This window comes from Oryzias latipes, chromosome 22, assembly GCF_002234675.1.
Source record: "Oryzias latipes chromosome 22, ASM223467v1".
NCBI lineage: Eukaryota > Metazoa > Chordata > Actinopteri > Beloniformes > Adrianichthyidae > Oryzias > Oryzias latipes.
The window spans coordinates 23,560,508-23,573,014 of NC_019880.2; the positions used below are offsets into that span (position 1 = coordinate 23,560,508).

The 12,507-nt window shown below is 40.4% G+C and overlaps 1 protein-coding gene across 3 annotated transcripts in view; it reads right to left on the bottom strand.

Annotated features, from left to right (window-relative positions):
- LOC101173107 (serine/threonine-protein phosphatase 2A 56 kDa regulatory subunit epsilon isoform) overlaps positions 1-11,382 on the bottom strand; it is a 49,012-nt gene extending 37,630 nt beyond the window's left edge. The window contains exon 1 of one of the 3 annotated variants that reach the window (XM_023952059.1): positions 10,775-11,382. In XM_023952059.1, the coding sequence (XP_023807827.1) occupies positions 10,775-10,803 (29 nt within the window). In that variant the 5' untranslated portion in view covers positions 10,804-11,382. Of the gene's footprint in view, positions 1-3,910; positions 4,021-10,774 lie in introns of those variants that run through there. The other 2 variants (XM_023952060.1, XM_023952058.1) reach the window with 2 other exon arrangements.
- Between the last annotated feature and the right edge of the window lie 1,125 nt (positions 11,383-12,507).

A 12,507-nucleotide genomic window follows, 5' to 3' on the forward strand; every position in this document is an offset into this window, starting at 1 on the left:
ACACTAAATGACCCTCGTCAACATAGGAGACAAACGGCTAAGATAAAAGGGCTCCATCCCATTGGTCAACAACGGGAAGGCGTCCATCTGATTGGTCAAATGCATAAATGGATTTATTTGATTCGTGAAATACTTCAAGTTGCCATAAGATTCTTTTAGCACATTTAAGGAAACCATTTATTGCCCTTTTCGCCATCTTTTGCGATATGCATATTGCACAGCTTGATGCCGCGATGACGATAAATTTGCAATATATTGTGCCGGCCTACCCCCAACTATACTCCAACTTCCTAATTTCTATCAGTCAGGCTGCATCCCTAAGGGACGTGTAAGGAGCATCCACTTATAAATTGAATAGCACTAATGGCCCACTGTGTGGCGCTGTGAGCATTGTTCGGGAGGGTTGAAAAAAAAATCTGTATGACATGCCTGCATCTCACCTACTTCACCCTTTCTTACCCTTGCGTGTCAAGTCTTTGTTAAACCTATCACCCACAGTATGACCAAAGAAAAAGATGAGTATAATGATTTTCTCTCTACAGGTTCACCGAGCGGTCTACAAGCTTAAATTTACCAGAGGGCAGCCTGTGTACCCCGTACAGGTTTTCCCATTTTTCGCTTGCAGATAGCCTGTATCCATATAACAGCAATTACAGTGTTCGAAATAAGCGGACAACCAAAAATGAACCTGATTGTTGTCCGTGGGACAACCTGGTCTTTTATTCAACATTTTGGTATTTTTCGAAGTTTTTGGGAAACCGATGTCCGACTTTTTAAGATAAAACTTAGTGTACACGAATGATGTCACGTGACTTCCAAACGAACCGAGTGCGCCCGAAGACATCGCAAAATGACAACATTGCACCTGCATGTCTTGTTTAAAAGATCAGGGATATTAGTCTTTACTGCTACTGCAGCGCACAATGTAAACATGGTATCATTTACACGTGTGTTTATTTGAAATAGATTTTATATCATATTATAACTTTTCATCACATATAAATGTTACTTTATATTTGGAATGCTGTACTAGTCCCAGTCCATACAAGTGTTCTAAATTTAAAAGATACTCATTAGGTTACAGTGTTGGTTAATGTAATCACTTTTCTGATATATTATAGGGTAAGATAAAGTATTTTCATTTGACCATAACAGTATTTGATTTACATGGCAATACTTTGTTCAAATAGATGCTTCAATATTTAGTAAAATGTTTGTTTTTAATATTTAAAGTTTTTTAAATATCCATCATAAGAGGCAGTTGCTATTAGATGTATAGAAGAGATGTAAGTACTGTCATCTGAGTAGGTTTCGTTGCTGTTGAATATTGGTATCGAAGGACAACCAAAAATTGGTGAGGACAACCAAATATTACTTGCCAGGTTGTCCAGAGGACAACCATTTTTTCCCCTTTATTTCTAACGCTGAATTATAAGTAAGGAAATACCAAGTGAAGAATAAAAACTTTTTTTTCAAAAGCAGCAGATGTTAAGGAGTTCCCTGTGAGGAATAGTGTAAGTGACACCAGTTACTACGGTAGTTAGCATTATGGTGAGTTCATCCTAAATTCCCTCAGCATGTCTTCATGTTCTGCCTCCTCCCAGACAAAGGAAATGGGTGGAACAATCAGCAGCTGGATCCGCTCTGAGACACGCTAATGTCTAGCATTTTAAAGGTATGGAGAAAAGCGGCATTCCTGATCAGCCAACTGGTGAGTTCAGCATTGGCGGATGCTACTGAAGCAGTAGGTTTGTGAGCGTCGTCCTCATTGTTGTCTCAAGCGTTATTTTGTTTCCCACTCATCTGTACTGCACAGATAATTGAAACCATCACCCCTTCTCTTTATCATGTCCCTGCCTATATCTGAAGCACCTCCTTCAAAGCTCTTCTGGAGCTGGTCTTTGAAAAGCTAAAAGCGTTCATTTCAATTGAACCTGCTTTACCTAAACTTAACCATAAATATTTGATGACACATCTGCACCTTTCCAATCATTAATGAATTCTGCCATAATTGGCCTATGCATGTATGGATTGCATTTACCTACTGCTTTTTCAAAGACCAGTCTAGAACCGGGCTGCCCAACCCTAATCTTCCAGATCCCCTACCATGTCCTTTTTCCCCATCTTTCCCAGCAAAGATTACCTGGATTAGATGTGTTCAGTCAAACATACTGAGGAAACGTCAGAGTCATCAAAGCCATGGTGGAATATTTCCACCCACACAACTCGGCTAGCTCAGAAGGTGTTGGCTGAACTGAGCAAGAAGAACTTGAACTTTTTCCTGGTTTTGACTCTGAGCATGAGAGTGAGGGTTACCATGAACAGCACACTGAGCGTTTAAAATGTTGCCCGTTTCTCATTCTACATTTGAAAGTGTGGTGGTGGTAAAACAATAACAGGGAATCTCTAACATGTTCGCCTTCCACAGTCATTTTATAGCTCATTAAAGAAAGTTTTAGTCTAGATTTTTGTGGGTCAGCAGAACGGTCTAAATTTAAAATTTGGTAATATTTGAACCCGCTGATGATTCTGTGCTGTTACTTCTGGTCAGTTTGAGTCCGTTCATTTAAGTCTTTTCATCAAAGTGTTGCAGTCTAGACCGATATACAAGATGGTTTGTTGTTCCAGATTTAATATAATGACTCTTTAAAATGCAATTAATGTAAATAAATCAATAAAAAGACAATAACAAGGCTATAGGCCTACATACTCAATCGCAAATTTACCGTTACCGCGTTATCAAGCTGTGCAATATGCATATCGCAAAATACGGCAAAAATCGCAATAAATGGTTACTTTAAATGTGCTAAAACAATTTTATGGCAGCTTGAAGTATTTAGCGAATTAAATAAACCCATTTATGCATTTGACCAATCGGATGAAGCCCTTTTATTATGTTAGATGCTCTCCTCCCATGTAGACTATTTCATTTGGGGTATAATTTAAGATATGTTGACTCTTATTTAAATTAAACTGCAGTGACATAGAAATTATGTTTTTGGTTGTTTTGCTATTTGTTTATATATAGCAAGTAAGATCGTCATCGCAATATTGATCCCTAATATCCTCATATTGTGCAGCCTTACAAGGCTATATAAACTTACAAGTATGGCACGAGGAAATCTGGTCAGACAACATTTTTCCATGTGTGTTAAAGGTTTACCCTCATTTACAGAATGCCATTACCTAAGTGGAAAATTCTTGGAGCAGATAAATTCTTCTGCTGCCGGTTTAAGTGGTAACAAGTCTTGCTGTGCTGACATATGAGGACTAAAGTGTGGCTTCAGTTGTTTCATGACTTTCACTTAAATGTTTAATTATCAAACTCTCCTATAAACACACTCAAATAAAAATAACGTTAATCTAAATAGTCTAAAATGAATACGGCAGTAAAAATATATGGTATTTGAGCTATACAGCGCAATGCTAAACACATCGTAGGATTAGCCTCGTCTGAAATCTGGCACCCTGACAATTCTAATCTAATCTCACAAACATTTGAAAACACCAGGAATGCCTTTTATTTTTAATGAGACAGTTCAGAACCTCATCAAATGTTCAAAAAGTACACATGCCTTTCAAATAACCTTGTTCATTTAACAACTTTTCCTCAAACACACCAAAGACTAGTATGCCCATCGTGTTGAAAGGGGGTAAAAACAAAAAGATTAGCAGATTGACTCATTACAATTCGAAAAGGTTCAGACTGAGGATTTTCTGCAGGTAAAACTTCAACCCCAGCTATACACTTCCTTCAGTTCTGATAAACCAGCTCTACTCTGCAATAATGGAGTCTGTTGTAAAGGCGTACAAGGAGGATCTGCAGTAAACGGCAGCATCAATGAGGGTAAAGATATTCTACAGCCAAAGGAAAATGTGATGCATGTACAGGCACACCAAATGCCCTTACCTTTGCAAAGAGGCACTACAATCCTCTTTTACAACCATCAGTCCCTTTCTCAAAAGGCCTCCCTCAGACTGGACAGCAACCAGCAGCAAACCACCAGAAGCACCAAAGGACACGGATGAAAGCAGGACTGTGGAGACCGGTCAGGCGCACGGCTCCACAGCATCAGTCACCGTCCTGTACATGTCCATTACATAAGAGGCCTGATGACACCCAACACAGGCTCAGGGAGGGTGAGATTAAAGAACAAGGAGAAAGGAGCCAGGAGGGGGTACAGCGGGCAGCGGTAAGAGCAACAGAAAAGAAGGAAGAGGAGGGAGGGAGCCACTGTTTGACAGGAAGTCAACAAACAGGCAGCACCAAGGCTAAAGAAAGTGGACACACAGAGGGAAACATGCATGCACAATCAAAAAACAACAAAGCTGCAAGGACAACCCGGGTATTTGACTCCTTGGCCAAAGATTGAACTCAAAGCTTTCATGCTAAGCAGTTCCTCAGCAGAACAGAACTGCAGGTAAATCTCAGAAGATACATTTAATGGACAGGATATCCTGTTACCCCTCTAAGGCCTGCATCCCATTCAAATCTAAAGGACCCTGTTGAAAACCATTGTTTCCTTGATTAGAATTAGACAAGTCGGTTCTTATTACCCTTAAAGCACATTTCACTGTCCCTCAATAAGTAAAAGTTTTCCCATCTAGAGAAACTAAAAAACTAGTCCTTTCTCATGTTTACAGTTTAAAACGGGTATTTAAAGTTTACGATTTTTAGCAAAGTGTGAAAAAATACAGTTGCCGTTTACCCATAGATACCAAAATTTAAATATTTACAAACATGTAAATTACTGCCGATTAGATTCTGCTTTAATCTTTTAGACACAATGACCATGAACACACTTTAAAAACGCGTTCAAGCGACCATATTTTTCTATCCACTATGTTTCCGGTTCTGTTCCACCATAAAGACACGCCCCGTCACCTCCTCTTTTGTTGTTTTGACGCACCCCAAAAAGAATTACCTGCAGCCCCGCAAACAGTTTTTAAAGAAGAAACCTGGCGTAATCATCAGGCAGAGTGAACAGCTGTTACTGAGCAGAGCGGTAACACGAGGCGTCAGAAAACACTGCTCAGCAGTAAAAACAAATCCTGCTAGGGTCATAAATCCCCCAAGGTGTGAAAAACAAAACATCTTTGTGCAAAAAAGTAAAAAAAAAAAAAAAACTCTGGACATTGTCAACCTCACCACCTCCACAACACAAAACCTACTTCATGGCAGCAGAAATGAATCATGTGATTTGACTTTCTAAGTGGGCTGTTTTGGTTCACCAGCCTTTCACAGGTTACCAAGCGTCAAAACTTGGACTGGATTGATCGGACTGCCAGACGATAAAAAAGTACAGATGTATGGAATTAAAAAAAAAGTCCTTGAGTTGGGTTAGCTTCTTTGGGTTTCCCTCACTAGTTTGTTTACCACTACTTATTTAGGAAGAGCTGACATAAAGTGCAATCCGATTCCTAAGCAACACTGAATTCAGCTTATTCTTGCTTTGTTTAGTAGCGATTTGTTTTTTGTGAAATTTGAGTTGTTGAGACTTAATAATTTTCCCCAAAATCTCTTATTGGCAAATGTCTGAAAATATCGGCTTTTGTTTTTTTTTGCAATAACCCAATGACCTACATTCCTGGCCTTTACTGTTGTCCTCATCAGGAGTGACAGCACTTGGAGCAGAAAGCGGAGCGGTCCAGTCCAGTCCAATCCAATCCCAATATTTTGACAGTTTCCATTGTAAAATGAGCTTGTTAAGCTGAACCAAATCATACTACTTTTGGGTCCCCATTGGTTGTAGGTCCAAAGAAAAAGGAAACTGAGCAATTAGGGCGGAGCTAATATTGAAACCCGTTGATTGGCTGAAGGTCATTACGGCGAAATGAAGCGCCAAGAAAGCAGCCTTTATTTCTTTTGCCCGACTGCCATTTTCTGTCAAACAACATTAGATGCTTTGTATATACATGTATATAAGTACCAAGAGCCAAGCAGAAAAAAAAAGCTGCACGATGACCTCCATTGTTGTTGACGTTAGCTTCATCCCACCATGACGGTTTAGCGTCGAGTGGAACGATCACCTGAATTGCCGGTACCATTCTAAACCGGACCGAACAGAAAAGTATCGCTCAGTAGAAACCAGGCTATTGAGACAGAAAGTCACCAGTTTTGTTTATCACTACAAAGATTGACACGTAGGTCCAAAACTAAACTCATGTGGTTGAGGAAACGCGATGGCGCTGTGAGAGGGCCTGTGAGGACTCAAAGCAGCCCACTTTGTTTAGTCAGTCTAATAGAAAACATTCAGATTTGTTCAATCCACTTTCATTTTTGTCCTGCCTATTATCTCGTATAGTTTCCTCTATACGTTTGGCATTTGGAGCAGACAGCAAAGAAAGAATTTCATTGTGCAGGGAAACCCGTTTCTTTACTGTACATATGATAATAAACCCTTTGAATCTTGAATCTTGAATCTTTCCTTGAACGCTTTCTCTGTGTTTGTGGATAATTCCACCCTGCAGCATGTCCCCAGCAGCAAACCCTGCTGTAAACATTTAGCAGAAAAACAATCTCTGCACACCTGTAGGATGTGGTGACAGTAACAGCAGACATTGATGATTTTGAGTATATACTGCAAAAGAGGAGAAGCAAACATTTGAAGCAGAGAGCAGAAATCTGTTGTTAATGTAAACAAGTGCTGTGGAAATGAAGAAGCCAAGTAAAAGAAGAAGGCTGCAAAAAGGTTGGAGTTGTTGAAACAAACCGATGTCACATGGAGATACTTTTTTTTTTGCTATTAACATGATGAATTGGGAATGATCAAAATTCATACTGCAAAGCCCACAATTCTGTTCTCATGATTTGCAAACGTGCAATTATATTTGAAAAAATATTGCTCTATAAAACCGAATTAAAATGAGCAACGACCAACAAATAAAGCAGACGGGACGGAACCAAAGCAGGACGTTGAAGCAGAAGGTCAAGTCTGCTGCTGCACAAGTTTAGAGAAATGTTTTGTATGAAAAAGGCCAAACAGCAGAAAACAATGTTTTAAGAGTTTTTAAACAACCATCCTGCCTCTTTCAACTTCCTTAGTAATATTTGAGGTATTTCTGGATCGTAGTCATGCCTGTAATTAATAAGTAATAATGGATCTTAATTTGTTTAAATGAACAAAATTATCATCTTATTCGATGTTTTGTTTTTGTGGTTTTTTTTTTCCAGACAAAAATTTTAAAAACCCACTCAGATGAAAATAGATTTTTGATTTGTTCTTGTGGCATTTTTTCATGTTGGAGGACATATGCAAAGAAAATAAAGGTTTAAATAGCATTTCTTGCGAATCAGGAGCAGATGAAGAAAATGCCGTATGAATATGAATGTATTTGTGACGTAGAAACTATGCTGGGCAGACCACAAGCTTCCTGCTGCGCTCCATTCTGATGCATCTACTTTTAGACAAATAGATCCATAAACGCCTTTGTTTTCCTCATCTGAGCTGGAATCTGAACCCAAACTGTACAGATGGATAGCTCTGATATTGCTCGCTAGTTTTTATGCACTGCTAATGTTAAGCTGGAGATGTGGGGGGGTGCAAGTTGGCGGGAGACCACGTCAACAGATGGATGATGGGAAGGGGGCGGGCTTACTCGTCGACAACAGTTCCGCCCACGACTCACAGGCAAATTTCTGATGAACTACTGACGCTTTGCATAAAGTTTTCTTTTTCAATTTTGGTTAACAACAGCACAATTATAAAGAAAAGATCACTGGGAACGCTTCAAAAATAGATCAAAAGATGATCGGATGAGTTTTTAAATGTCAGATCCACACTTGGGTGTTTCAGGAGTTGCTTTGGTTTCAGGTGTTTTTTATCAACTGTTTCTGTTTTCTTCGTTTGTTTTTTGCTTTTAAATTTTTTAATTTCTCTTCTGTCAGGCTGCTTCTTCTTCTATGATGCCACCTTTTTTCTCAGATTTCTATACTGTGACTTCCTATAGGCTTCCTGTAACAGCTCAAGTATTTTGAAGTCTGTTCTTTAATGCGTGCACTTGTGCTGCTGTGGTTTTCAGCGATCACACGTAGAAGATAGAATTCTGCGGCAAACTTATGAATCCTTTCACTGATACGGTAACTAATTACAGAAACCTTCATCAGTCCTTTTGGAGAATGTGTATGACTGGTGCGACAAGTCTCAGCATGTATACAATATTAACATACACGTAAACAGCTACTGGAGAAGATAATGCAAAGAAAACTAGGCAAATGCCATGCATTCAATTGTTTGAAAACAGAGCAACACTTTAGACTTTAAAATAAGTTTTTATGATAAAGCTACCATGTGAGCTCATGAACCTGCTTTGATATTTATGGACAGGAAGGAACAGAGTTTTTCCTCAAAATTTTTGACAAGCGATGTTGATTGATGTTTTGGGAAACACATTTTAAAACTGATGACAAGGGATGTTTGTGTTATTATGCAGGACGTCAGCCTTCAGCACAGGCTGAATTCCCCCTCCAGAAAACAACATTCTTATTTTTCCTCATTTATTTACCGATCATGGAGAAACTAGCTTTGCAGGAAGGCAGATTTGTCTGAATGCAGTTTTTAGTAAGAAAAGATCTGAAACCCGTCAACTATTGTTGAAAACTTAAGATAAACATCTTCATTTAAAAAGGAAAAAACAAGTATTATGATCAGATAGAATCATGGGAATTTTTTAATCAATTTAATATTTCAGGCAACTTTTTTTTTTACTTTAAAAAAGTGAGTACATAGGACAGGTGAGAAAACATACTGTAAAGCAGTGGTCCCCAACCCCCGGGTCGCGGACCAGTACCGGTCCGTAGGTCATTTGGTACCAGGCTGCACGGAAAGAATAAATAACTTAAATTACTTCCGTTTATGGCTTATTTCGGAATCTGAAAGATGTTTTATTTTGAAAAATTGTCCCATTCTCTGTTCCATCCGTCTATGTTACTCTTGACTCAGGCCAAGGCGCTCTGCTTTGGAAAAGGCCCGGCCAGGACACAGAGGCGGAGCCTTCGACTTCCAAAAAAAGAAAAGAAAGCTACATTTAATAGTCAGCAATTCTTTTTTGCACCATGAGTGTGGGAAGGGGAGAGCATGATGACACCTGTGCGATGTACAATGACATGCATTGGAAAATAAAAGCTCAGGGTTCATCTCGTCGAGTCTCTGTTCTTTCTTTATCGCAGCGTTGGTACAATAATCATCCGCCCACATCTTAAAGACCGGTCCGTGAAAACTTTGTGTGACGTCATACCGGTCCGTGGCGTTAAAAAGGTTGGGGACCACTGCTGTAAAGCATTAAGGAGTAATCTGTTGATCATCGTCCATATACTCAACAAACTGAGAACAGCTTGAGAAGCTTTTATAAAAACACTTTTGAATTATTTCCATTGTAATACTCCTTTCATGGATACATCAAGCCAAAAAAATTAAAAGAAAATACATTATTGAAGAGTTTTCACTTTTAATTAATGTAGGACCTCTCAAAATGTGAGTTCAAAGTCTTTAGGTGCTTCTATTGAGCTGCTGTTGCAGTGTGGCTGTGGAGCTATTCATGGAACAATTACGCTCATCCTATCAAGAACAAATGAACTCAGCAACGTTCAAACTCACAATCATAAGAACGCAGAACTGATAAGGCGGCGGTTACCCCGCCATAAACACAGCAGACTTTTAATGCTCAGCTATTGTCATTAATGTCATATGACCTTATTAGGCTATAAAACTCAGGACAAAAATCAAAATCCGACTTTCATAGAGAATTAATATGAGGGTTGGGCACATGCAATCACATGGCATGTATTTTCTTAAAATACCTGGCCTCTAGCATGCTACCCACTGAAAGAGAAGGGAAAGCAGGAGCTAGGAGAAAACTTCCACACAGCCCAGTCACTCGTGACCTAAATGAGTCCTTCACACATACTGAGCAACACGGAGAAAAATGTTACTGTGCACATAAACATCAACAAGATTCAAAGTGAATTCAGAAGACTGGAGCAAAACCAGCAGTTAACCAGTTGGTCCCACAGTAGACTTTGGATGAATACCACCTCTGCATCTTTTTATTCTGTGCACCTTTAGTATAATGTTAGTACCTGTATTAACTATTGAATATCCCAACTGTATCAATAAAGATTTGTCGCATCTCATCTCATTGAACATGACTGGGGATCTTGAATAAACGCCAGATCAGAATTTACTCATTAACAGTGAACAGCACCGTTTTTTTTAGCTGTATGCCGAGATCGGGCACAACCCCAGGCAAAGTAACATGAATTAAAACAATTTGGTATGCAGCTTGTGTATTAACTTTTATCAACCGCGGCGGCAAAGTAAGCCATCCTTCACATAAGGTCAAAAGAACTGGAGCCGCTGGAGAGCGGGCGTGTGAGCTCGGCCGTGCGGGGCCTGTCAGCAAACTTGACAGCGCGAAAGGCTTGCTAACGCTAGCTAGCATCGTTAGCTTAAACATCAACTACTGCAAATTGCCACATTGCGCCCATTTTAGGTGTTCTTGCAAAGCATAAACCAATGGGAAGCGTAAAATGTCAAATCATCCAAGTTTGATGGTCAAATCTTCGATATTTTATATTAGAAAGGCCTTTTAGAGGTCGGCAGCCAGCGTTAGCACAGGTTAACGCGGGCTAGCCTTAGTTAGCCTAAGTTGCACATGTAGCTTCTACTTAGTAGCCAGGAGCAGCTAGCCTCGTGAAAATGAATAATCAGGAACTTATACCAAAAATATTTGCATCACAAAAACATTTAGGTGTGTGCTAAGAAGGTGACATTACCTGGGCGGGCTTGGGCGATCACCCATCATCCCAGATGTAAATACAGGGGCAGTGCTAATGCCGCTACTGGTAGCTAGCGCTCAAGACTGACAGGCAGGGACCGACTGGGCTGCAAGACAACCGTCCCGAGGTGCGTCCTGAGTCCTGACCCAAGTCCCGACTTAAGTCAAACAAGATGCGGCCGACTGGGTGGCTGTAAACTCTCCCGTCACGGTACTTTACCTTGATCCTCAGCAATTCACAACGGCGACGGAGACTAGAGTGCTCGCTAATGTTTGGTTACTTATCGGGCTAGGCGTTTGGCTGCCTCCGGCTCGGTGCGAACAGCCTCTCCCAAACAGCTAAATCTCGGCCTGAAACAGCCAAACTCACGAGCACCTTTCCTTTCCGCAAAATCACATAAGAACAAAAAATACAGCTTTTATAAAACGATTAGCTTAACGCAGTTTACATTCCCGTCACTGATTCGGCTGCTCCTCTTTCAGGACCCTTCAAATTCCGCGTTTTCCGTTGTTGGTTTTAGATTTGGAGCTGTTTCTCCTCAGCCTTTTGTCAACACGGCTGGGTCGAGACCATGGCACACATAACAGAAGCGAGCCGACGCATGCTGGGCGAGTCCCGATGGACGTACGGCGCTGATTGGCCAATGCGGGAAATGACGACAACAGGGATTGGACACAGTGACACGTCAATCATAGCAGGCTGTGAATCCTGTGGTTAGGTGGACCTGCAGGGGCAGATTTGGAGCACACACTGAAGCGTCTGCCACACATCGGTGTGGTGTTGCACCGACAAACGGTCGCCCACCAGAGGGTGCCTGGCCTCTGTGGGAGCGCGCGCGAGCTCCGTTCGCGTGATGCTCTTTTACCTGCGCGTGCACTCTGCGGCACTGAATTCTTCCTGGCGTCTCTTTTTGACACAACACCCAGACCAGAGCGACCTCAGCCCGCCCAGCCAGGGCCCCGGTGATCGGTGTTCAGCCGCTCTTTGCCGTGGCGTTGGTCCAACGAGCGAAGCTCATAAACGACGCTGTGATTTCTGGGGCAGACCCGGGATTAGAGGTGGGATATCAGGAGTTAGATAATAATCCTCCTGTCCCGGTTTTCTCCATGACACCAGAAAGCAGCGGGTTCCTCTTCAGAATCCTACTACTCCTCTCCAACTGACATTTTTCCGCCAGATATCATCACTATTGTTGTTTTTTTCAATGACAAAACATACAGTAAAGAAAACTGCACTTGTTATGATTATATGTTACTTTATAAAATACTGCCAAATATTTTATTGATGTTCAAGATTCAAGATTTGTTTATTGTCATTCCACATAGTATTTGCAGAGAAATACACAGGTGAGACAAGATGTTGTTTCTCACTAGTATGACAGTGCAAAGAAGCAAGCAATAAAATAGAAAAATAAAATAGCAATGAAATAAAATAGAATTGGTAAAGTAAAATAAAATAGAGACCAGCATTTAGTGTAAACAGTCTGTTTTGTATTAACTAAGTTAATTTTACTTTTTTCATACTTAAATCTTCTGTTACTTTATTACTAGTAGTACCACTACTAGTGTTACTGATACTTTGTTGGACTGTCGTGCAATACATTTCACTACTTATTGTAATTTTCATGTTGCACTTTTAACCCTCTGGTCGTGTTCATTTCCTGCCCCTATAGTTTCCCAGTCAAAATCGACCAGTCTGTTTAAACTGCTCATAAACTGGTACAAAAACCA